Here is a 26,152-nt window from a genome sequence, read left to right on the forward strand (position 1 = left end):
GATAGTAGCTGCTAGTGTGTTGGTGCATGCTAGTGTAGATAAAGAGGAAAGTCAAACGAAACAAGTACGGTGTCCGTCGTTGCTCAGCTCGCATTTGCAAACAGACAAAGTGCCGGTCTGAATCTCCAGCCTTTAGATCCGATGGTCAAAAAAGTGATTGCGTGCAATTTAGGGCCTCTTTGATTCATAGGATTCTCAAAATGCAGGAATAGAAAAAACGTAGGAATAGAGTGGCATGTCTTTTTCTACATTACAGGATTTGGAAGTGTGTTTGATAGCACAGGAAAAACAAAGGAATTCTACAAAAAGGTTTAAGTGGATGGGAATTTTCTTCCAAAATGTAGTACAAACGAATCCTATGAAAAAATTTCAAAGGATTTCAATCCTACGAATCAAACGACCATCATAGGAAAAAATCCTAAGGATCCAAATCCTCCAAAAATTCAATGAAATTCCTTTGTATCAAAGGAGCCCTTATTTTCCAGCTAACTGAGTTTCAACAAAACCGTTAAATAATCCAAAATGAAAGAATCTTCCTGAAAAAAGAACTCATGTGAATATACGTATATATATTAGCTCCTTATTTTGACTGTCATGGATCCTTAAACAAATGAAACAATCTCTTTTTCTTACACTATACCTCTGATTATACCAAAAGAAAGGGCAAAAATAAAAAATAATCTTGAAATAATTCTCAGTCCTCACTAGCTGCACTGTAACAATTGTCTGTTATCTTGCTCTGTCCTCCTCTGTCCTTTGTCTCTTCTCCGTCTGATTATCCTATTGACAAAACCCCCCGGCCGCATTGGAAGAAACCAATTAATGGCGCGCATCAGTCCGGCCAGTGGCCCACGCACGCCGGCGCGATCACAAGTCCAGCTCGAACTGGAACGCCGGCGACGCGTATGCGGACAGGTCCCCGAAGAAGAGGCCGTCGACGTCGGTGTAGGCGACGCCGTCGTCGCAGCCGAAGAAGGTCTGGATGTCCTCCGGGAAGCTGCACTGCGGCGAGGCGCCGTCGTCCCTGGTGGCCTGCGGCGGCGGCGGCGTGGACATGGACGACGAGGACGTGGTGGTGGTGGTGGTGCTGCTCTCGGCGGCCGACGTCCGCTCGATCATCTCCTTGAACTTGGGCGACTGCAGCAGCAGGCTGAGCGCGGACGTGGTGGGCGTGTGGCCGAGCGTGGACGCCGTGGCCGGCACCAGCGGGAACTGCGCCCCCGCAGCCTCCGCGGCCATGCCGTCCTCCATGCCCTGCTGGTGGAGGTCGTGCTGGAACGCCATGGCGTCGAGGTCGATCGCGGGGAGCTCCTGCCCCGCGAGGCCGGCCAGCATCGGGTGCGCGCTCCGGCCGGCGGCGCCCGACGCGTCGGCGGCGCTGGGGCGGAGCCACTTGATGTAGCGGCTGAGGTCGAAGTTGGTGACCGCGTTGAGGCCGCGGTACTCGATCGCGGCCATGTCGTACGCCATCGCCGCCTCCTCCTGCGTCGCTGCGCACATCATCCGATGATTAGATCACTCCCTCATGCTCCGATCGCCATCGTCGCCATCACTAGCCACTAGGTCTAGGTGCAAGTGCGATTGCACTTCTGCGGCGTGAACAGTGCCGATCTTTGGACCGCTGGAAGTTGGAGTACGGCGTTGCTGGGGTCGAGCTCACTGAGTCATGGCATCTAATCCCCAACTAACCGGAATTGGAACTGCCGAGACCTCCTGCCATTGCTTGCTCAACTACTTGGATCTAAGACCACCCTATATTTCACTGTGTAATTCATTATGTGGATTTAAACCGTGGGGACGCACCTACAACCCCGAAACTACCGACGACATGTGAACATCTCTTACTGAAAAAAAAATACGGTAATGCTAAAAACCTGACATCAGATTTAGCCATGGTAACCAGATGAGACGTGTTATAAGAATGGATGTATTTATATGTATTTTAATTCTAAACATATTTATTTTTTATATACTTACACGACGGGTAATTTCAGACGAATGAAGTAGTATATATTTAGACATGGTAATTCGGACGCTATTTACGTTTGTGCATGTGTTCTCTAGTCTGGGTTCTTCTTCTTTCCAAGATCACATTTGGGACGCGACATATCACGCTGTAATTCCGGACGTTGTCACGGGATTCACATGAAACTTGTGCGCTGCCAAAAGCGAACACGCCTCGGCTCCTTGCACCGGCAGCCTCTCCGATCGGCTGGCATCACCATCACGGAGACTCTAAGTAAATGTGATGTGGAATTCGAGATTGACTCCTGACAGCGACTGCATTGTACCCTATCCAACGTTTAATTGCACCCTAATCGTACACCTGGGTTAGCATTAACAGGCATGCCCCCGGCCATTTCAGTCACACACTGTACGAATCGAATCAGCTGGCCAACTATCTGGTCAAGCTTGTGCTTAATTAGGCCTCTACTAGCCACTAATAAGCCAGACTATGATGGTCAGGCTTTGTGCTTAATCGTCACCGTGTAACCACGTACGCTGCCAGTACTAATAGAGATCTCGTACTAATAAGTCTAGAAGTGTAGGCCGCGGTACACCGGTGGTGCGACCTCAGATTTGGCCTTCACGAACAGTGCGTACGCACGTACGGTTGGAGAATTTATGAGTCAAAAAAATATGTATGTACAAGCCATTTATTGAGAGCGTTGTGAGATGCTACGTACTACTAGACGCTTGTGTTTTTGTGTGGTTTTGGTGAAGAGGCATGGTAGGAGCATTGTGGAAGGAGGCATGGTAATTTCGTTTTCACAAGGTAGGCACAGTACGTACGTACCGTAGGTGCCGAGGTAGAGGTACTTGTTGCCGAACACGCGGCCGATCCGGGCCTCCCACCTCCCGTTGTGATGATGCCTGCAAACATTTTTGTTGCGAATGAATACCTACGTGTTGCTTTGCGAGTCTTGTCTTTCAAGATCCCAGGTTACTGTCGTGCGGTTTGAAATCCCGTTGCGACGACGGTGGAGAGATGTTACCTTGCGACACCGCGGTACTTGGAGACCCCTCGTGAGAACCCACTGCTTTTCCTGTGGAAATAAATATCACATGCATGGACATCAGTATTATTATTTTACATTTTGGCTAAAAGATAATACTGCACGATCTATTTTAAGGTTTACATTTGTTGAAGTCTGTGCTATTTCTTACAGAAATTGAAGATTCGGAAGAAGAAAAATTGTAAAATTTGATAGTCATTACCTCCTGAGTGACCCAATATACTCTTCCCTCGATTGTCCCTCCATCTCTTTCAACTCCTCTTCGTATACAGACAGCTGCAAACAAATTAAGAGCTCAGCAAATATTCTTGTGGAAAAAAAGAGATTCAACTGTTCAGACGTGACATGGCAAGTGTACTTTCATAAAAATGTATACAACTCTAGTCTATTTCCAAAAACTGAAGCAAGTTCCATCTAGTTACACTAGAACAATAATTAACTCATAAAATCCGTGTAATACATGAACCCGAGTTTCTTGCATAGAATTCACGCTCTATAATGAACGACAGCCGACAACCGATTATGTTTTTTTCCAAAACGAATGCATAAGATTTGCCTCATCCAGATTTTCGTTTCTTCGTCGGCAATAGACCCCCGAATTCGACATCCGAGGGGTGCCAACCGACAGTACCGAGTACAACGAGGTACTCGAAAGAAAAGGGGAAAATTAAAAAATCAGCCTCAAATACTACAAACTTCTGCTACTCCTCCCCGCAAAAAAGAAAAAGAAAAAAAAAACTTGTGCTACTCCTGTGGTGCTGGTGGCGGTGGGCTAGTGGTGGACCGGAATGTGCAACGAGTAAATATGGTGCGGTACTATGCCCTACCGGGAAGTTGAGGATGGTGTCGGGCCCCCAGTACTTCAATGCCGCCAGGTCGTACGCCCGGGCCGCGGCCTCCTCCTCGTCATACGCCCCTGCTCAATACCAACCACGACATCATCAGTTACTAGTAGTAAAATTCTCTCTAGCACGCAATTCTTTTTGACGGCGAGGCGAGGGAAATGACGGGGTGGAGATCGGGCGGGCCGGCCGGCCGTCTCATGCCAAGGCCGTGACCCGGGAGCCTCACCGAGGTAAACTGCATGCACCAACAACAACAACAACAGCCGCAGACATGCAGGAAAAAATCGTCAGTGAACCGGCAGTGGATTAACGAAGCCAGTGGGGCGATTATCTTGGTTAATTACGCACCTTGCTTGCCCTTCTTGTTCTGCGACTCGTTCCAGCTGTTCTTGTCCCACAGGTGCGCCTCGAACCTCCCCGTCCAACGGTGCCTGCGATCCGCGGAGGGCGCGGTTAGTTAGCGTGACTGGCGGCGCGTTCGGTTGGGACGTTGGAGGGAGCGAGGGAGGGAGGGGAGCTTACCGCGTGACGCCGCGGTGGACGGAGCTGCGCTGGGAGGGGGACTCGCGGGGCACGCTCTTCCGGGTGCGCTTCTTCGGCTTGGCGCGCACGTCCGCCGCGGCGTCGGCGGCCGCGCCGGAGTTTCCGTTGCCGTTCGCGGCGGCGGCGGCGGAGTTCTTGCGGGGCTTCGCCATTGCGCGTGCTGGGGGCGAGCGAGTGAGGGGGGGAGGGGGAGGGGGAGGGGGGAGGGAGGTTGGGTGGCCAGGCCAACTATGGCGGCACGGGGAGGGTGGCCGTTTTAAAGATGGGCCTGGCTGCCTGCGTGCGTGCGGGGAGGAGGATGGGGAGGGGGAGGGGGAGGGGGAGGGGCGGCAGCGCAAATTGGTTGGAGGTTTTGGGGCGCAGGGCAGGCGCCAAATGAGCGCACAGGAGGAAGAGAGAGAGGAGGGGGTCAGCCGGCGCTCCCCTCGCCGTCTCTGATGAGCGAGGACGGAAAGGGAAATCGCCTCCCCGATCTGATTGGCCGCCCCGGAGCGGCCTCCTCTTGTCGCTAGCTACTTCCAGGGGTCTAGCTAGCGCTGGTGCGTGTTAGCGGCCGGTGCCCCCGAATATCAACGCCCCTAGTTTTTTTTTCCTTTTTTCTTTTATGTATTATTATGGCTCGACATGGTTCTTTGGTCCATGGGTGTGTCACAAGCTTTTTGAATTTTGGAAGTCGGAGAGAAATTGATTTCGGATACGCTGAAATATGCGATTATTTTGGAGTTTCAGATTTCAAATTTCACTTCATATTCATGAATTTCTAACATATTTTTCAACTTATTTTGAAATCGGTTTACATGTACCTTGAAGTTTTGAGATTAAAAATGTTTCGGATCCCACTGAAATTTCGTTGAAATTTTCAACCCTGGGTGTATATACAAGACGTATATGACGAAAAAGGTTAGTAATCAAATAAAAATTTCAAAAACTCTGCATATATTTTTGAAACAAACTTAACCTTTCATTGTACTTGTAAAAAAATCACAAAAGGAAAAAAAAACAGTTGACTCCTTTTAAAATAGAGCCAAAATAGTGTGAATGGTGACGTATAATAGCAGATAGTTTATTTGTTTTTTCCCTGAGGTCAAAATGATTTTTCATTCATGAAAATTTATATAATAGTGCAAAGAAAGTCAAACTTGTTCTGGAAAAACTTCTAAACTTTTTTTTGCCTTTTTAAGATCTGTTAAATGTTAAATACCATATCAGGTGCATATACACCAAGGAACCAAACAGTATTTCCCTACTAGGGCTGTCTTATACTACTCCCTTCGATTCATGTTAATTTTGTCACTAATTTAGTATAAGTATACAGTACTTCGTGTTTTTTCAGGTGATACTACTACTCGGTGATCTGAATTCCGATTTCTAAGTTTTCTAAATGTTCCCTTCTGTCTGGCGAATGTAGGCCTCTTTCTTAATACTTGTAATTAGTCCTCATTTCAATCATTGTTGGTGTACTCATTCTCCTAAATGCACCATGACGTTTTTCATTGAAAAAAACAAAATGCTTAATGAATCGTGTAAGTGTTGGTTAACGTAACATAAATTAAAAAAATCCTACGCATATTCAGATCTTCCTATGGAGAGACCAGCAACGAGAGAGGGTGAGTGCATCTTCATACCTTTGAAGATCGCTAAGCGGAAGCGTTGCTAGAACGCGGTTGATGGAGTCGTACTCGCGGCGATTCAGATCGCGGTGTGATTCCGATCTAGTGCCGAACCACGGCACCTCCGCGTTCAACACACGTGCAGCCTGGTGACGTCTCCCGCACCTTGATCCAGCAAGGAGGAGGGAGAGGTTGGGGAAGATCTCCGGAAGCACGATGGCGTGGTGTCGATGGAGAGACGAGGTCTCCCGGCAGGGCTTCGCCAAGCACCGTGGGAGGAGGAGGAAGGAGGGGAGCAGGGCTGCGCCGAGAGGAGAAGAAATCGTGTGCAAAATAGCCCCAAACCCCTCTCTAAGGAGGCGGGGAGGGGGGTGCCACCCCTAGGGTTTCCCCCCTAGGTGGTGCGGCAGCCCCCCCCCCCCCAGATGGGAGGTGCGGCGGCCAGGGTAGGGGAAGGGGGTGGCGCACCCCTTAGGTGGGCCTTAGGCCCACCAGCGCCTAGGGTTCCCCCCCTTCTCTCCCTCGTGCGCCTTGGGCCTCTTGTGGGAGGCGCACCAGCCCACTTTGGGCTGGTTGCGCTCCCCCTTTTGGCCCATGCTACCTCTTGGGCCTGGTGGCCCCTCCCGATGGACCCCCGGGACCATTTCCGATGGTCCCGGTGGTCCCGGTACGCTACCGGTAACGCCCGAAACATTTCCGATGTCCAAAACCATCCATCCTATATATCAATCTTTACCTCCGGACCATTCCGGAGCTCCTCGTGACATCCAGGATCTCATCCGGGACTCCGAACAACTTTCGTTAACCTCGTATAACAATTCCCTATAACCCTAGCGGCATCGAACCTTAAGTGTGTAGACCCTACGGGTTCGGGAAACAGGCACACATGATCGAGACACCTCTCCGGCCAATAACCATCAGCGGGGTCTGGATACCCATGGTGGCTCCCACTTGCTCCACGATGATCTCATCGGATGAACCACGATGTCAAGGATTCAATCAATCTCGTATACAATTCCCTTTGTTTCTCGGTATAGAACTTGCTCGAGATTCGATCGTCAGTATACCTATACCTTGTTCAATCTCGTTACCGGTAAGTCTCTTTACTCGTTCCGTAGCACGTCATCGTGTGACCAACTCCTTAGTCACATTGAGCTCATGATGATGTTCTACCGAGTGGGCCCAGAGATACCTCTCCATCACACGGAGTGACAAATCCAGATCTTGATTCGTACCACTTCTGAAGCAGCTATGTACTCCGCTTCACACGTAGCTCATGATGATGTTCTACCGAGTGGGCCAAGAGATACTTCACACCGAGTGGGCCCAGAGATACTTCACACCGAGTGGGCCCAGAGATACTTGTAACGACCAAGATGCGGTCCTTTCCGATCTCGGGGTCGAGGCCCCCGAATAGGAAAGAAGCGCATCTAAGCGTTTCGCAAACAAGTAACATAGCACAAATAATAATACAAGTAGACAATTCGGGATTCAACTGTCTTCTTATTAATAACTCAGAGTACAACACAAATACAAACAAGGTAGTTCCGCTACACACTACAAAACATGGAAAATGCTATGCTACCCTGCTGCAGGCCCACGATCACGACCACGCCTCAGTCCTCTGGATAGTTCACGTAGAGGCGGTTTGTCTCCTCGTCATACTGCCACGCCAGCTGGGTGCCGTCGGGATCATCTGTCTCTGGGGTACCTATACCTGCTGGGAGTTTCGGAGGAATCCGTGAGCCACGGGGACTTAGCACTCTAAGACCTTGGTGCCAGAACTAGTCATTTTATTGGGTAGGGTAAGGGAGAAGTGTATCAGGCTGCAGCATCCTATGTTTGATTAAGTGGCTAACTTACGCAAAATAGAAGTGAAGGTGGTCTACGCTAGCGGTCGGGATTACTTGATCACTAAGTGATCCTGAACACCTACCTACGGCATTCATAACCCCACCGTGTTCCCGATCGAAGAGAGATCTTCGAAGGGACAGTCACGGTTACGCACACAATTGGCAGTTTTATTAGTTTATGTTTAAGTTCTCTAATACCGAATGTTAACAAAATATTCCAAGTTGCCACATAACCGCGGGCACGGCTTTCCGAAAGATTAAACCCTGCAGGGGTGCTCCAAGTAGTCCATCACAAACGAACACAGGCCGCAAAGGCATCCTCTATCACTAATCTCGTGATCTCGTCGGATTCCTTAGAGGAAAACCTCAACTCTGGGGGAAACCAAAGCTCCACTGGGATTCCTATACGCAAGATATACCGCTAAGGTAAGACAAGGCTAGCAGGACCTCCCGTCGTGTCGACGACCCTGATAAGAGCCGCGTATCCCAGTCGCAGGACACGACAGATGAGCGACGCATACAGTGGCCTGATAGAAATCTCTCAAGTTGCCCTAAGTTGGCCCCGCACAGTGCTCTAATTTGGACCAACACTCATGAGGAGCACTGGCCCGGGTTGTTGATGAAAATCCTCGGGGTAGCTATTCCCTATGCAGATTATTATTAAGTTATTTAGCAAATTAACACCAATGTTGGGTCCTGCCGGACAAGCCTTAACACTACGCGATTTATCGAGGGGGTCCCCATAACAACCCCGAACGTGTTAGGAACGATCATTATGGAATCAAACACCGGTAACCGGTAACTAAGGCGGCAATAACGGAACAAAGCACCCGGCAAAAGGCTAGGCCTCCCATTATTTACCAAGTATATAGGTGCATTAAATAAATAACAGAATTTAAGATAATGATATCAAGCTCATGTTATCACATGAGGCAAAGCACCTGCAACTAACAATGCTAACATTAGTAGCTTAGCAAGCCTACTTAGCCACACAAGTTTGCTAGGAAGGAGTACGGTGTTTGGGCTCATGGCATTTCAAGAGGCAATTTAATTTCAGTGGTAGGCAGCGAGCAATTTGACATGGAAACGAAACTAACATAACAAGTCTAGAGATGGAATCAAGGTCATATCATCTTGCCTGTGATATCCTCAGCTTGGAATGGTTCTGGTTCGTCCTGCACGTACTCTCCTGACTCCACGTATTCGTTCTCCGATCCCGGTGCTACCCAACATAAGAATGACAGCCAATGAACAGCATCACCACAAGATGCAACAATCACATGATGCATGAGATGAAATTTGAGCATGCACCACTATTTCTATCACTAGCACAAGCAAAATAAACTACTACAAGTTTCTGGACAGTACTGTACACTAAGATATTTTGACATGCATGAGAATGACATGAACATATGCGTCTCATGAAAACGGTGCAAAACCATATAAAGAACATTGCAAACGGAGCTACGGATCAACGGGAATCAACGAAACAAGATATGAAGCTCTACGTGGAAGTTTCAACACCACACTCACATTTGGCACAAATCTGGTATTCCCAGGTTGCCAAGACCTATAACAACCCAACATGAATGGATTGGAGCAAGGAATAACACCACAACACCAACTAAGCACACACAAAGAACAAAATGACAACACTACATAATCTGCCATAATCTGCATCTTAGCTCTTTGGGAGCTACATGCAACATAGCTACATGTCTCCAAACATGACAAATAATATATGTGGTTGTTGCCAACCAAGAACACTATAAGCACCAGCAAGAATCACAGCAAAAGGAATTAAACTCTAGAAGATACAAGGCCACAAACTTTCCCAAAACCATCAGATCTCAAGGACTTAGTGAAAATTCCTGCACCTGAGTTTCTGCCTCTGTTTTGAAGCTTTTTGACAGCAATCAAAACACAACCTACTGGACTCCAAATGATTTGAAAATTGACAGGAAGCTTCACAAACATACCAGGTTCACAATCCTAGTACTGAACTAAGACTAGTTCTCAACAGAATGACCAGCACATCCTCATCTATAGGGGAAGAAAATGTTTCCAGAATCCCAGACTTGGTGAAACTTCAGATTTCACTAAACTGAAATTTTTCAGCCACATGCCCACTTTGTCTAGGCATAGTATGCACACACATTACACCAAGTGATAATTGACACCACTATAGTGTAGAGCAAAACCCCTATTACTAACACACAAAAACTCATGCCCTTGGGCTCCACCTATTCCATGGAATCAAGGCTCAAACTTGCAACAAAACTGAATATGTCAACTCCATAAGGTATCCTACTAAGACAACAACTACCAAGGTTGGGTTCATGTGCACAATGACAAAGTGACATGGGGGTTTGAACCCCATGTTTGTGTCATGCACAACAACATCAGAAGCACCTCTACCAAACTATCCCCACACACAAACACCATGCCCTCTCACATATAGACATGTGAAGGTGCATAGTTTTGCAAAGGTGGGGAAGTTCCACACACACACATATATATCACATAATTCACAACAACATCATGATCTTAAACCCAAGAACAACATGAGGGGGGGGAAATGCTAAGCAAGTAACTTGGAAGCATCACCTCTCAAACACTTTTAGTAGGTACCACAAGTGGTGTGCACTCACTACAACACATCTCCATACCTACCCCATCAACTTCACTCACAACCTCTATGCACACATGCCTATTTGCAATCACAGCAACAACATAATCTAACAACATAATTTAACAAGACCACATGCACACATCTATCACTTAAGCCACCAACACCATCCATCACTATACTAGTGTGTGCAAAACACACACACAATACAATCTGCACCCATCTACACCAGCAGGAAAAATATTACATAGGACACCTTGCTGTCTATGCATAAGAAAAAGGAAGTAACACAAAATAAAGGAAAGCAAAAAGAAAACAGAAATATGCATCAGGCTCCTGGGAATCGAACCCAGTACCTCCTGGTACACAGCAACAGAGCCTACCACTACACCACTGCCACTTCGTCGACAAGGTAGGGGAGGCAATCAGGCTAACATGTCCCTGATGCTACTGTGCAGGAAAAACAGAAAACAAAAATAGCGCCGAGGGGGGTTCGAACCCGCGCCCTCCAACAGGCACGCAACGCTAGTTACCACTGGGTTACGAAACGGCGTCTGAACCACTACGCGCTGCGAAACAGAAGAGGTTACCCCCCTGCTCATCTTCTATTGGCGACTGACCGGAACAGGGGAGGGGTCTCGCCGGCGATGCGAGCCAAATACAGCTCCGGCTCATGGAGGGGAGGAGGCCCACACCCACATGAACCCATTCCAAGTCCTAACTACTCCCGAGGGATGCTACAACGGCGTGTCGACGGTGAACAGCGGCTCCGGCGACAGAGGTAACGCGCGCAACGAATCTACGGCTACGGTGCTCGATCTAGCACAGGGAGGAGGGGGAGGTGTACTACCTCACGTACGGGTCGAGGAAGAAACGCCCGTAAAGGAAGTAGCAGGAAGAAGGGCGCATAGCGGCGGAGCTCATCGGAGAAGGAGGGCCTTCGGGAAGAAGACGAAGCAGGGTCGGGGAAGCCGAACTAGCGGCGGGAACGAGCCCGTGGCGAGGCCCGCGAGCTCCTGGACTTCTCGCCGTGGAGGAAGAGGTACCACAGCGACGACGGCGACCTCCTTCAACCGTCGGCCATGGTGGATCCGCCTTGCTTACCTTCCTGCGACAATGCAGAGAGGAGGGAGATGAGATTTGGGTGGAGCGGCGGTGGAAGGGGGAACCCTAGCCGAGGCACGGACGCCAAGGCTCTTTATAGGGCGAGAGGGGAAGCGAGGGGCGCGCGGTGGCCATGTGCGCGTGCTCTCCCCGGTGGAACAGAGGGGAATGGGAGAGAGAGAATGACAGAGGGGACCCACTGCCTCGCTGGAAAGGAGGTGAACGACGACGGACGCGCGACGGGCCGCGAGGGAGGAAGGAGTAGTGGGCCGCTAGGTGGGAGGGAGCCCACTTAGCGCGCCAGATAGGGAAATAGACCCCTCTGTCTATTTCCTTTTAAAAAATAAAACAGAGAAAGAAAAATAGGCATAGGACCAAATAAAAGGGATAAAATAAAATAAAAATGCCCTGCACCCGAAAATGAACCAGCTATTTAAATAAAATACTTCCAGCATTTATGGGGCTACTTTCATAAATCCAAAAGAGCATTTATTTAATCTGTTTTGTGACTTATATTCACCCCCAAGACCTAACAATAAAATTCCAAATCATCACATCATCATCTCCATAATAACCTTTAAGCAGAAGACATTTTAAAGTTGTTGTTGGGAAGATGGAATTTTGAACAAGAGATAATAGGAAAGGGAAAGGGTTTGAAATTGCAATGAGCTTTGAAAAAAAATACCTAGCACTCACTACTTCATACTACACACCATCAACACAATGAAACTACAAGACCCACTCTAAGACATGGCAAGGTGTAGATGCAAGCAACACAAGGCATGGTAAGAATGGTATGACATGGATGCATGCATGCAAAAGAAGAACACAAGGTGACAATGAAATCATACATGCATAGAAACTCTCATGACAAAGTCAAGGTGGTCCCACATGGAAGGTTACAAAAAGGGAAAGTCTTACACTTGGGGCACTACATATACCTCTTCTGAAGCAGCTATGTACTCCGCTTCACATGTAGATGCTGCCACGACTTCTTGCTTGCTGCTGCACCAGCTCACTGCCCCACCATTCAAAACATACATGTATCCGGTCTGTGACTTAGAGTCATCTGGATCTGTGTCGAAGCTAGAATCAATGTAACCCTTTACGACGAGCTCTTCGTCACCTCCATAAACGAGAAACATCTCCTTAGTCCTCTTTAGGTACTTAAGGATATTCTTGACCGTTGTCCAGTGTTCCATACCGGGATCACTTTGGTACCTCCCTACCAAACTTATGGCAAGGTTTATATCAGGTTTGGTACACAGCATGGCATACATTAGAGAGCCTACGGCTGAAGCGTAGGGGACAGTACTCATCTTCTCTCTATCTGCTATCATGGTCGGTGACTGAGTCTTACTCAATCTCATACCTTGGAAAACTGGCAAGAACCCTTTCTTTGAGTTTTCCATATTGAACTTCTTCAATATCTTGTCAAGGTATGTACTTTGCGAAAGACCTATGAGGCGTCTCGATCTATCTCTATAGATCTTGATGCCTAACATGTATGCAGCTTCTCCAAGGTCCTTCATTGAAAAACTCTTGTTCAAATAGGCCTTTATGCTCTCCAACATCTCTATATTATTCCCCACCAATAATATGTCATCTACATATAGTATGAGGAAAGCTACAGAGCTCCCACTCACTTTCTTGTACAGACAGGCTTCTCCATAAACATGTATGAACCCAAACGCTTTAATCACCTCATTAAAGTGAATGTTCCAACTCTGAGATGCTTGCACCAGCCCATAGATGGAGCGATGGAGCTTGCACACTTTGTTAGTATCCTTAGGGTCGACAAAACCTTCTGGTTGCATCATATACAACTCTTCCTTAAGATTCCCGTTAAGGAGCGCTGTTTTGACGTCCATTTACCAAATTTCATAATCATAAAAGGCGGCAATTGCTAACATGATTCGGACTGACTTCAGCTTCGCTCCTGGAGAGAAAGTCTCTTCGTACTCAACTCCTTGAATTTGTCGAAAACCCTTTGCGACAAGTCGAGCTTTATAAACGGTCACATTACCATTTGCATCAGTCTTCTTTTTGAAGATCCATTTATTTTCTATGGCTCGCCGATCATCGGGCAAGTCCACCAAAGTCCATACTTTGTTCTCATACATGGATCCTATCTCGGATTTCATAGCCTCAAGTCATTTGTTGGAATCCGGGCCCACCATTGCTTCTTCATAGTTCGAAGGTTCACCGTTGTCCAACAATATGATTTCCATCACAGGGTTGCCGTACCACTCTGGTGCGGACCGTGCCCTTGTGGACCTTCGCGGTTCAGTAGTAACTTGATCCGAAGCTTCATGATCATTATCATTAACTTCCTCTTCAGTTGGTGTAGGCGCCACAGGAAAAATTTCCCGCGACGCGCTACCTTCCTGTTCGAGAGGGGGTGTAATTACCTCATCAAGTTCTACTTTCCTCCCACTTACTTCTTTCGAGAGAAACTCTTTCTCTAGAAAGGATCCGTTCTTGGCAACAAAGGTTTTACCTTCGGATCTAAGATAGAAGGTATACCCAATAGTTTCCTTAGGGTATCCTATGAATACGCATTTCTCCGCTATGGGTTCGAGCTTCTCTGGTTGAAGTTTCTTCACATAAGCATCGCAACCCCAAACTTTAAGAAACGACAACTTAGGTTTCTTGCCAAACCATAGTTCATACGGTGTCATCTCAAAGGATTTAGACGGTGCCCTATTTAAAGTGAATGCTGCAGTTTCTAATGCGTATCCCCAAAATGACAGCGGTAAATCGGTAAGAGACATCATAGATCGTACCATATCTAATAAAGTGCGATTACGACGTTCAGACACTCCGTTGCGTTGTGGTGTGCCGGGCGGCGTCAGTTGTGAAACGATTCCACACTTCCTTAGGTGTGTGCCAAACTCGTGACTCAAATATTCTCCTGCACGATCAGATCGTAGACACTTAATTTTTCTGTCACGTTGATTCTCAACCTCACTCTGAAATTCCTTGAACTTTTCAAACGTCTCAAATTTGTGCTTCATCAAGTAGATATACCCATACCTACTCAAATCATCGGTGAGATTGAGAACATAACGGTAGCCACCACGAGCTTCATTGTTCATTGGACCACACACATCAGTATGTATTATTTCCAATAAGTCGGTCGCTCTCTCCACTATTCCTGAGAATGGAGTCTTAGTCATCTTGCCCATGAGGCACGGTTCGCATGTGTCAAATGATTCAAAGTCAAGAGACTCTAATAGTCCATCAGTATGGAGTTTCTTCATGCGCTTAACACCGATATGACCAAGGCGGCAGTGCCACAAGTATGTGGGACTACCATTATCAACTTTACATCTTTTGGTACTAACACTATGAATATGTGTAACATTACGATCGAGATTCGTCAAGAATAAACCATTCACCAGCGGAGCATGACCATAAAACATATCACTCGTATAAATAGAACAACCATTATTCTCTGACTTAAATGAGTAGCCGTCTTGCATTAAGCAAGACCCTGATACAATATTCATGCTCAAAGCTGGTACTAAATAACAATTATTAAGGTTTAAAACTAATCCCGACGGTAGATGCCAACGGTGATCACATCGACCTTGGAGCCATTCCGGACGCGCATCGTCACCTCGTCCTTGGCCAGTTTCCGCTTATTCCGCAGTTCCTGCTTTGAGTTGCAAATGTGAGCAACAACACCGGTATCAAATACCCAGGAGCTACTACGAGCGCTGGTAAGGTACACATCAATAACATGTATATCACATATACCTTTAACGTTGTCGGCCTTCTTGTCCGCTAAGTAGTTGGGGCAGTTCCGCTTCCAGTGACCTTTTCCCTTGCAATAGAAGCACTCAGTCTCAGGCTTGGGTCCATTCTTTTTCTTCTTCCCGGCATCTGGCTTACCGGGCGCGGCAACGACTTTGTCGTCTTTCTTGAAGTTATTCTTACCCTTGCCCTTCTTGAAACTGGTGGTCTTGTTGACCATCAACACTTGATGCTTTTTCTTGATTTCTACTTCTGCAGACTTGAGCATCGAGTACAACTCGGGAATGGTCTTCTCCATCCCTTGCATGTCGTAGTTCAGCACAAAACCTTTGTAGCTTGGTGGGAGAGACTGGAGAATTCTATCAATTATAGCATCATCCGGAAGTTCGACTCTAAGTGAAGTCAGACGACCGTGTAACCCAGACATTTTGAGTATGTGCTCACTGACAGAACTGTTCTCCTCCACCTTATAGCTAAAGAACTTGTCAGAGACTTCATATCTCTCGACACGAGCATGAGCTTCAAAAACCAGTTTCAGCTCTTGGAACATCTCATATGCACCGTGTTGCTCAAAACGCCTTTGTAGCCCGTTTCCAAACTGTATAACATGCCACACCTAACCAGAGAGTAGTCATCACTCTGCGTTTGCCAGACGTTCAGAATGTCCTGGGCTGCTGCGGGAGCGGGAGGGTCACCTAGCGGCGCATCAAGGACATAAGCCTTTTTACGTGCTTCAAGGATGAGCTTCAAGTTGCGAACCCAGTCTGCATAGTTGCTACCATCCTCTTTCAGCTTGTTTTTCTCTAGGAATGCGTTGAAATTGAGGTTGACGTTGGCCATCTACAATATTTATAAAGACAACTTTTAGACTAAGTTCATGAAAAATAAGTTCATTTAATCAAATTAAGTATGAACTCCCACTTAAATCAACATCTCTCTAGTCATCTAAGTGATACATGATCCATGTTGACTAACCCGTGTCCGATCATCACGTGAGACGGACTAGTCATCATAGTGAGCAACTTCATGTTGATCGTATTCAATCATACGACTCATGTACGACCTTTCGGTCTCTTGTATTAGAGGTCATGTCTGTACATGCTAAGCTCGTCGAGTCAACCTAGGTGTTTCGCGTGTGTAAATCTGGCTTACACCCGTTGTATGCGAACGTTAGAATCTATCACACCCGATCATCACGTGGTGCTTCGAGACAATGATCCTTCGCAACGGTGGACACCTAGGGGAATACGTTCTCGAAATTTTAAGAGGGATCATCTTATTATGCTACTGTCGTTCTAAGCAATAAGATGAAAAACATGATAAACACCACAATGCAATCATATAGTGACATGATATGGCCATTATCATCTTTGCTCTTTCGATCTCCATCTTCAGGCATCGCATGATCATCATTGTCACCGGCATGACACCATGATCTCCATCATCGTGTCTCCGTGAAGTCATCACGCCAACTACTACTATCAGTACTACTATAGATAACCGTTAGCAATGAAGTAAAAGTAGTAAGCACATGGCGTTGCATCTCATACAATAAATTAAGACAACTCATATGGCTCCTGCCGGTTGTCATACTCATCGACATGCAAGTCATGAAACCTATTACAACATCATGATCATCTCATACATCATACATGCAACATCACAACTTTGGCCATATCACATCACATGTCAAACCCTGCAAAAACAAGTTAGACGTCCTCTAATTGTTGTTGCAAGTTTTACGTGGCTGATTTGGGTTTCTAGCAAGAACGCCTTCTTACCTACGTGACAGCCACAATGATGATATGCCAAAGCTATTTACCCTTCATAAGGACCCTTTTCGTCAAATCCAATCCGACTAGAGTAGGAGAGACAAACACCCGCTAGCCACCTTTATGCACGGTGTGCATGTGTGTCGGTGGAACCAGTATCACGTAAGCGTACGTGTAAGGTCGGTCCGAGCCGCTTCATCCCACAATACCGCCGGAAAATAATAAGACTAGTAGCGGCAAGCAATTGACAAATCATCGCCCACAACCATTTGTGTTCTACTCGTGCATAGAATCTATGCATAGAAAACCTGGCTCGGATGCCACTTTAGTTAACGTAGCATAAATTCAAAAAAAATCCTACGCATATTCAGATCTTCCTATGGAGAGACCAGCAACAAGAGAGGGGTGAGTACATCTTCATACCTTTGAAGATCGCTAAGCGGAAGCATTGCTTGAACGCGATTGATGGAGTCGTACTCGCGGCGATTCAAATCGTGGTGTGATTCCGATCTAGTGCCGAACCACGGCACCTCCACCTTCAACACACGTGCAGCCCGGTGACGTCTCCTGCACCTTGATCCAGCAAGGAGGAGGGAGAGGTTGGGGAAGATCTCCGGCAGCACGACGGCGTGGTGTCGATGGAGAGACGAGGTCTCCCGGCAGGGCTTCGCCAAGCACCGTGGGAGGAGGAGGAAGGAGGGGAGCAGGGCTGCGCCGAGAGGAGAAGAAACCGTGTGCAAAACAGCCCCAAACCCCTCTCTATTTATAGGAGGAGGGGAGGGGGGTGACACCCCTAGGGTTTCCCCCCTAGGTAGTGCGGCAGCCCCCCAGATGGGAGGTGTGGTGGCCAGGGCAAGGGGAGGGGTGGCGCACCCCTTAGGTGGGCCTTAGGCCCACCAGCGCCTAGGGTTCCCCCCTTATCTCCCTCCCGCGCCTTGGGCCTCTTGTGGGAGGCGCACCAGCCCACTTTGGGCTGGTTTCCCTCCCCCTTCTGGCCCATGCTACCTCTTGGGCCTGGTGGCCCCTTCCGGTGGACCCCCGGGACCATTTCCGGTGGTCCCGGTACGCTACCGGTGACGCCCGAAACATTCCCGGTGTCCAAAACCATCCATCCTATATATCAATCTTTACCTCCGGACCATTCCGGAGCTCCTCGTGACGTCCGGGATCTCATCCGAGACTCCGAACAACTTTCGGTAACCTCGTATAACAATTCCCTATAACCCTAGCGTCATCGAACCTTAAGTGTGTAGACCCTACGGGTTCGGGAAACAGGCACACATGACCGAGACACCTCTCCGGCCAATAACCATCAGCGAGGTCTGGATACCCATGGTGTCTCCCACTTGCTCCACGGTGATCTCATTGGATGAAACACGATGTCAAGGATTCAATCAATCTCGTATACAATTCCCTTTGTCTGTCGGTATAGAACTTGCCCGAGATACGATCGTCGGTATACCTATACCTTGTTCAATCTCGTTACCGGTAAGTCTCTTTACTCGTTCCGTACCACGATCGTGTGACCAACTCCTTAGTCACATTGAGCTCATGATGATGTTCTACCGAGTGGGCCCAGAGATACCTCTCCGTCACACAGAGTGACAAATCCCTATCTTGATTCGTACCAACCCAACAGACACTTTTAGAGGTACCTGTAGTGCACCTTTATAGTCACCCAGTTACGTTGTGACATTTGATACACCCAAAGCACTCCTACGGTATCCGGGATTTGCACAATCTCACGGTCGAAGGAAAAGACACTTGACATTAGAAAAGCTTTAGCATACGAACAATACGATCTAGTGCTATGCTTAGGATTGGGTCTTGTCCATCACATCATTCTCCCAATGATGTGATCCCGTTATCAATGACATCTAATGTCCATGATCAGGAAACCATGATCATCTATCGATCAACGAGCTAGCCAACTAGAGGCTTGCTAGGGACACATTGTGATCTATTTATTCACACATGTATTACTCTTTCCTGTTAATACAATTAATACAATTGTAGTAAGCCTCTAGTTGACTAGCTCGTTGATCAAAGACGGTCAAGGTTTCTTGGCCATAGGCAAGTGTTGTTACTTGATAACGGGATCACATCATTAGGATAATCATGTGATGGACTAGACCCAAACTAATGAATGTAGCATGTTGATCGTGTCATTTTGTTGCTACTGTTTTTCTGCGTGTCAAGTATTTATTCCTATGACCATGAGATCATACAACTCACTGGCACCGGAGGAATGCCTTGTGTGTATCAAACGTCACAACGTAATTGGGTGACTATAAAGATGCTCTACAGGTATCTCCGTAGGTGCCCGTTGAGTTAGTATGGATCAAGACTGGGATTTGTCACTCTGTGTGACGGGGAGGTATCTCGGGGCCCACTCGGTAATACAACATCACACACAAGCCTTGCAAGCAATGTGACTTAGTGTATGTCACGGGATCTTGTATTACGGAACGAGTAAAGAGACTTGCAGGTAAACGAGATTAAAATAGGTATGCGGATACCGACGATCGAATCTTGGGCAAGTAACATACCGAAGAACAAAGGGAATGACATACGGGATTATATGAGTCCTTGACACTGAGGTTCAACCGATAAGATCTTCGTAGAATATGTAGGATCCAATATGGGCATCCAGTCCCGCTAGTGGATGTTGACCGAGGAGTCTCTCGGGTCATGTCTACATAGTTCTCGAACTCGCAAGGTCTGCACACTTAAGGTTCGACGATGTTTTATGCGTATTTGAGTTATAGGTGTTGGTAACCAAAAGTTGTTTGCAGTCTCGGATGAGATCCAGGACGTCACGAGGAGCTCCGTAATGGTCCGGAGGTAAAGATTGATATATAGGAAGTCATGTTTTGGTCACCGGAAAAGTTTCGGGCTCATCGGTAGTTTACCGGGTGTGCCGGGAGGGGTGCCGGGGACCATCGGGAGGGGTGTCACGCCCCAAGGGGTCTCATGGGCTATGGGAAGAGATAAACCAGCCCCTAGTGGGTTGGAATAAGTTCCCACTAAGGCCCATAAGGTTTGAGAAGGAAAAAACACAAGGTGGAAAGAGTTTCCAAGTGGGAAGGTGGAATCCTACTCCAAGTAGGATTGGGGTAGGACTCCTCCACCTCCAATTTCGGCCAAACCTTGAGGGTTTGAGGCTTCCTCCTCCCCTCCCTCCCTCCTATATATACTAGAGGTATTGATGGTTTTTGAGACACAACTTTGCCACGGCAGCCCGACCACATACCTCCACGTTTGTTCCTCTAGATCGTATTTCTGCGGAGCTCGGGCGGAGCCCTGCAGGATTAGATCGTCACCACCACCGGAGCGACGTCACGCTGCCGGAGAACTCTTCTACCTCTCCGCCCCCTCTTGCTGGATCAAGAAGGTGGAGATCGTCATCGAGCCGTACGTGTGCTGAACGCGGAGGTGTCGTCCGTTCGGCACTAGATCGGAACGGATCGTGAGATGGATCGCAAGATGGTTCGTGCAACAGATCGCGAGACGGTTCGTGGGACGGATCGCGAGACGGATCATGGGATGGATCGCGGGACGGTTCTGTTGGGGAACGTCGCATGGGAAACAAAAAAATTCCTACGCGCACGAAGACCTATCATGGTGATGTCCATCTATGAGAGGGGATGTTTGATCTACGTACCCTTGTAGACCGTACAGCAGAAGCGTTAGTGAACGCGGTTGATGTAGTGGAACGTCCTCACGTCCCTCGATCTGCCCCGCGAACCGTCCCGCGATCAGTCCCACGATCTAGTGCCGAACGGACGGCACCTCCGCGTTCAGCACACATACAGCTCGACGATGATCTCGGCCTTCTTGATCCAGCAAGAGAGATAGAGAGGTAGAAGAGTTCTCCGGCAGCATGACGGTGCTCCGGAGGTTGGTGAGGATCTTGTCTCGGCAGGGCTCCGCCCGAGCTCCACAGAAACGCGGTCTAGAGGTAAAACCGTGGAGATATGTGGTCGGGCTGCTGTAGCAAAGTTGTCTCAAATCAGCCCTAAAACCTCCGTATATATAGGGGGAAGAGGGGGATACTTGCCTTGGGGTCCAAGGACCCCTAGGACTTCGGCCGAGCCAAGGGGGGCAACCCTCCCCTTCCAAACCGAGTCCAACTAGGTTTGGAAGGAGGAGTCCTTCCCCCTTTTCCCCCTCCTCTTTTTTTCTCTTTGATTTTCTTCCTATGGCGCATAGGGCCTTCTTGGGCTGTCCCACCAGCCCACTAAGGGCTGGTGCGCCACCCCCAAGGCCTATGGGCTTCCCCGGGGTGGTTTGCCCCCCGGTGAACTCCCGGAACCCATTCGTCATTCCCGGTACATTCCCGGTAACTCCGAAAACCTTCCGGTAATCAAATGAGGCCATCCTATATATCAATCTTCGTTTCCGGACCATTCCGGAAACCCTCGTGACGTCCGTGATCTCATCCGGGACTCCGAACAACATTCGGTAACCAACCATATAACTCAAATACGCATAAAACAACGTCGAAACTTAAGTGTGCAGACCCTACGGGTTCGAGAACTATGTAGACATGACCCGAGAGACTCCTCGGTCAATATCCAATAGCGGGACCTGGATGCCCATATTGGATCCTACATATTCTACGAAGATCTTATCGTTTGAACCTCAGTGCCAAGGATTCATATAATCCCGTATGTCATTCCCTTTGTCCTTCGGTATGTTACTTGCCCGAGATTCGATCGTCAGTATCCGCATACCTATTTCAATCTCATTTACCCGCAAGTCTCTTTACTCGTTCCGTGATACAAGATCCCGCAACTTACACTAAGTCACATTGCTTGCAAGGCTTGTGTGTGATGTTGTATTACCGAGTGGGCCCCGAGATGCCTCTCCGTCACACGGAGTGACAAATCCCAGTCTCGATCCATACTAACTCAACGAACACCTTCGGAGATACCTGTAGAGCATCTTTATAGTCACCCAGTTATGTTGCGACGTTTGATACACACAAATCATTCCTCCGGTGTCAGTGAGTTATATGATCTCATGGTCATAGGAACAAATACTTGACACGCAGAAAACAGTAGCAACAAAATGACACGATCAACATGCTACGTCTATTAGTTTGGGTCTAGTCCATCACGTGATTCTCCTAATGATGTGATCCAGTTATCAAGCAACAACACCTTGTTAATCATCAGAAGACCCTAACTATCTTTGATCAACTGGCTAGCCAACTAGAGGCTTGCTAGGGATAGTGTTTTGTCTATGTATCCACTAGATGGTTTGGAAGGACTTAGTGTAAGTTGCGGGATCTTGTATTACGGAACGAGTAAAGAGACTTGCCGGTAAATGAGATTGAAATAGGTATGCGGATACTGACGATCGAATCTCGGGCAAGTAACATACCGAAGGACAAAGGGAATGACATACGGGATTATATGAATCCTTGACACTGAGGTTCAAACGATAAGTTCTTCGTAGAATATGTGGGATCCAATATGGGCATCCATGTCCCGCTATTGTATATTGACCGAGGAGTCTCTCGGGTCATGTCTAGATAATTCTTGAACCTGCAGGGTCTGCACACTTAAGGTTCGACGTTGTTTTATGCGTATTTGAGTTATATGGTTGGTTACCGAATGTTGTTCGGAGTCTCGGATGAGATCACGGACGTCACGAGGGTTTCTGGAATGGTCCGGAAACGAAGATTGATATATAGGATGACCTCATTTGATTACCGGAAGGTTTTCGGAGTTACCGAGAATGTACCGGGAATGACGAATGGGTTCCGGAGTTCACCGGGGGGGCAACCCACCCCGGGGAAGCCCATAGGCCTTGAGGGTGGCGCACCAGCCCTTAGTGGGCTGGTGGGACAGCCCAAAAGGGCCCTATGCGCATTAGAAAGAAAAATCAAAGAGAAAGAAAAAAAGAGGAGGTGGGAAGGGAAGGAAGGACTCCCACCCACCAAACCAAGTCCAACTTGGTTTGGGGGGGGAGACCTTCCCCCCTTGGCTCGGCCGACCCCCTTGGGGCTCCTTGAGCCCCAAGGCAAGGTCCCCTCTCTCCCACCTATATATACGGAGGTTTTAGGGCTGATTTGAGACGACTTTTCCACGGCAGCCCAACCACATACCTCCATGGTTTTTCCTCTAGATCGCGTTTCTGCGGAGCTCGGGCGGAGCCCTGCTGAGACAAGGTCATCACCAACCTCCGGAGCGCCGTCACGCTGCCGGAGAACTCTTCTACCTCTCCGTCTCTCTTGCTGGATCAAGAAGGCCGAGATCATCGTCGAGCTGTACGTGTGCTGAACGCGGAGGTGCCGTCCGTTCGGTACTAGATCGTGGGACTGATCGCGGGATTGTTCGCGGGGAGGATCGAGGGACGTGAGGACGTTCCACTACATCAACCGAGTTCACTAACGCTTCTGCTGTACGGTCTACAAGGGTACGCAGATCACTCATCCCCTCTCGTAGATGGACATCACCATGATATGTCTTCGTGCGCGTAGGAAAATTTTTGTTTCCCATGCGACGTTCCCCAACACTTCTCCCTCTTCGGCTCTATCAACTTATTTGGTTAAATTATGATAGCTTATTGAGGTGTTCATCTGTGTAGGAAGGTGGATGCTCATTTTTGTTCTGGGAAGAAGAATGCATCGATATATTGATAGAAAGAAACTTAATAGATGTTCGTGCACTCCTTAGTATAATTGAGCCTAACGATGCAACTGCATGTGTAATTAGAAAAGAAATTAGACGGGAAGCAACGTCTAATTATTTAGAATCAAAGTCGAAGAATGAAGAATGCAAGATGAAGAACCCCCAGATCAACAATGAATGCATGGAGAAGATGTTGATCCAACTAGTGGGATCAGTTAAGAAAGATGGATATCTTCTAAAATGTCTAATTATGGTTCTTGTTTTCTTTGGTCTTGCTGTTTTAGCAAAGATTTGTTGAATTATGATGTATCCAATGCCTTTGAATAAAATAAAAAAGCAACTAAATGTGTTTTCATGCCTGAAAATGTAATGGAAATAACAGATATTGCGGACCGGCGTGGGCGGCCGTCGAGCAGAACCCGCAAAACGGACCCGTATATGCAAATATCCTTTTATACGGGTCCGTTTTGCGGGGTCTGCTCGGCCGCCGCCCATGCCAGCCCGCAAAAGCGTTTTTCCGCGAATTGCAAACGGCTTTTGATGATGGGCTTTATACGCGGTCTGCTAGAGATGCTCTAACGGCACCACTAGCACCTCCGATTGTCGAGTGCCATGGCATCCTCATCACCTTATACGACCTAGAATGGACTCATTCCTAACACATAGTATGATCAAATCTATGGTCCGGCTCGAAACACGAGGTCGCGCTCTCTAGGGGAAAAAAAGGAGCAACACCAATATATATTCAACAAGCATGTGTGCTTTAGAAATTTCTTCAAGATATTTTGTCTTCAAGGAATGCATCTTAAACTTGTAAACGACCATGTTTCACCTTTGTATTGTTTTATTTTATATTATTGGATTATTATTTAATGAATTCACACTTGTAAAAAATGGGGGTATTGTGCAAGTGTGCATGTTACACATCCATAAATGCATTCTAATCAGTACACCCGATCAACCTAACACCGAAGGGGGGGGTTCCTCCTTCAAAATTGGGTGGCTTCCTTTAGTCAACATAACTTGATAAGTGTGTCGAGAAAAGGATAAATAGGGCAGCAATGTTGACCAGAAGATCGAATTGATGTTCAACATGTCACATTTACTTCCGACCCTACCACCTCCCCCCCCCCCCCCGGTTCCTCCTCCCACACGAGCGAGACTGTCACTCCCTCCTCTCATGCCCACTCGACCATCAACTAACATGTGAAATCTCATATCTACAATAATAGGAGGACATAGATTGTTTGTCCCCTTTTGTGGGATTTCATGATGGAGTGATCGAGGATTGGCTCCTAGCACTAGAGGTGCAACCGCATGTGAATGAGGTCCATCTTGCATATTCCCATTGCATCCATGCTCCCTATGTCAGCACTGCAAGACCTATAAGAGTGTCAGTCCGCCTATCTAGACTACCAAATTCAAGTGATCTTTTGGTTCGAGATTGATTGGCATTTGATGTTTTAGAACTCCTGAGCATTGCAACAAGAATAATAAGATATGGGTTTTGTCTATTCAATGAAGGAAAACGACTCACATCGGCCAATTATGCATCTTCCTAATGTTGAGTATGAAAACTCGCTAGTCCTGCATGTTGGTTGTTGCACTTGATGGTGGTGGCAAATCTTGGAAGAAAATGAAGAGAGGGGGGCTCAAAATTAACTGTGTGTATAAAAAGACAAAAACTTTTATTTTCTTGTTCAAATAAGGCCAAAAAAATAAGAATAGTACTATTTTTTCTTCTCCAATTTTTGAGGGGGGGGGGCTCGAGCGTGTCGAAGCCCCCCTCCTAGATTCACCAGTGCTTGGTGGTTTGGTTTGTTCATTGGTGTGGCTTTGCTAAAGCAGCAACATGGGTCATGATGCGAGTGCGTTTTGGCACTCCTCGTCGAGGCTCCCTTTATTGGTGTACTTGATTCGTTCTAAAGTACATCTTTTTATTGCAATCACTAAAAGCCACATGGTGATTGTATGTAGATCATCCATGGTATGCCTAGCTTGCTTGGTGTCCTATTTCTATCTAGTGGATGCTCACTGATGAGGCGGATAAACATACAAGATGACTAGCTAGTGTTGTGGTGGAGAGATGTCTTTACGAGATAAACATCCTTTCTATAGGGCGTGTGTATTACATGTAAGAGTTGTTCCTTTCTTCTAGTCGTTGTTTCATGGCGTAATGTAGATATTAAACATTTCCTTTTTGAAAGAGATAATTCCAATTTTAACCCTCTAAGACTAAATTTGTGTTAACTTTACCCTATTTAGGAGAAATATCCGTGGAATGCCCAATTCAAGCAAGTTTGTTCCAATATTACCTCTTTACAAGTTTTGCCCCTTTCAGGTGGGCCTAACTACCGGCCTCAACTGGATAGGTGGCAC

General features: G+C 47.4%; 1 protein-coding gene across 1 annotated transcript; it reads right to left on the reverse strand.

Moving 5' to 3' along the window:
- Nucleotides 1-549: 549 nt before the first annotated feature.
- On the reverse strand, nt 550-4,557 carry LOC123395814 (AP2-like ethylene-responsive transcription factor At1g16060). The gene is made up of 8 exons (XM_045090849.1): nt 4,385-4,557; nt 4,211-4,293; nt 4,089-4,097; nt 3,845-3,933; nt 3,220-3,293; nt 2,997-3,047; nt 2,798-2,874; nt 550-1,490 (listed from the first exon to the last, which is right to left on the reverse strand). Exons 1-8 carry the CDS (start codon nt 4,555-4,557, stop codon nt 868-870), a joined length of 1,179 nt encoding a protein of 392 aa, XP_044946784.1. The 3' UTR covers nt 550-867.
- Nucleotides 4,558-26,152: the final 21,595 nt, after the last annotated feature.

The sequence above is a fragment of the Hordeum vulgare genome, chromosome 5H (genome assembly GCF_904849725.1).
Source record: "Hordeum vulgare subsp. vulgare chromosome 5H, MorexV3_pseudomolecules_assembly, whole genome shotgun sequence".
Classification (NCBI taxonomy): Eukaryota; Viridiplantae; Streptophyta; class Magnoliopsida; order Poales; family Poaceae; genus Hordeum; species Hordeum vulgare.

Excerpts from the sequence above, each read along its gene's own strand:
- LOC123395814 (XM_045090849.1), bottom strand. The coding sequence starts at position 4,557 with ATGGCGAAGCCCCGCAAGAACTCCGCCGCCGCCGCCGCGAACGGCAAC. Across the intron at positions 3,294-3,844 it reads ACACCATCCTCAACTTCCCG|CTGTCTGTATACGAAGAGGA; the intron begins GTAGGGCATAGT and ends ATTTGTTTGCAG. Across the intron at positions 2,875-2,996 it reads AAGTACCGCGGTGTCGCAAG|GCATCATCACAACGGGAGGT; the intron begins GTAACATCTCTC and ends AAATGTTTGCAG.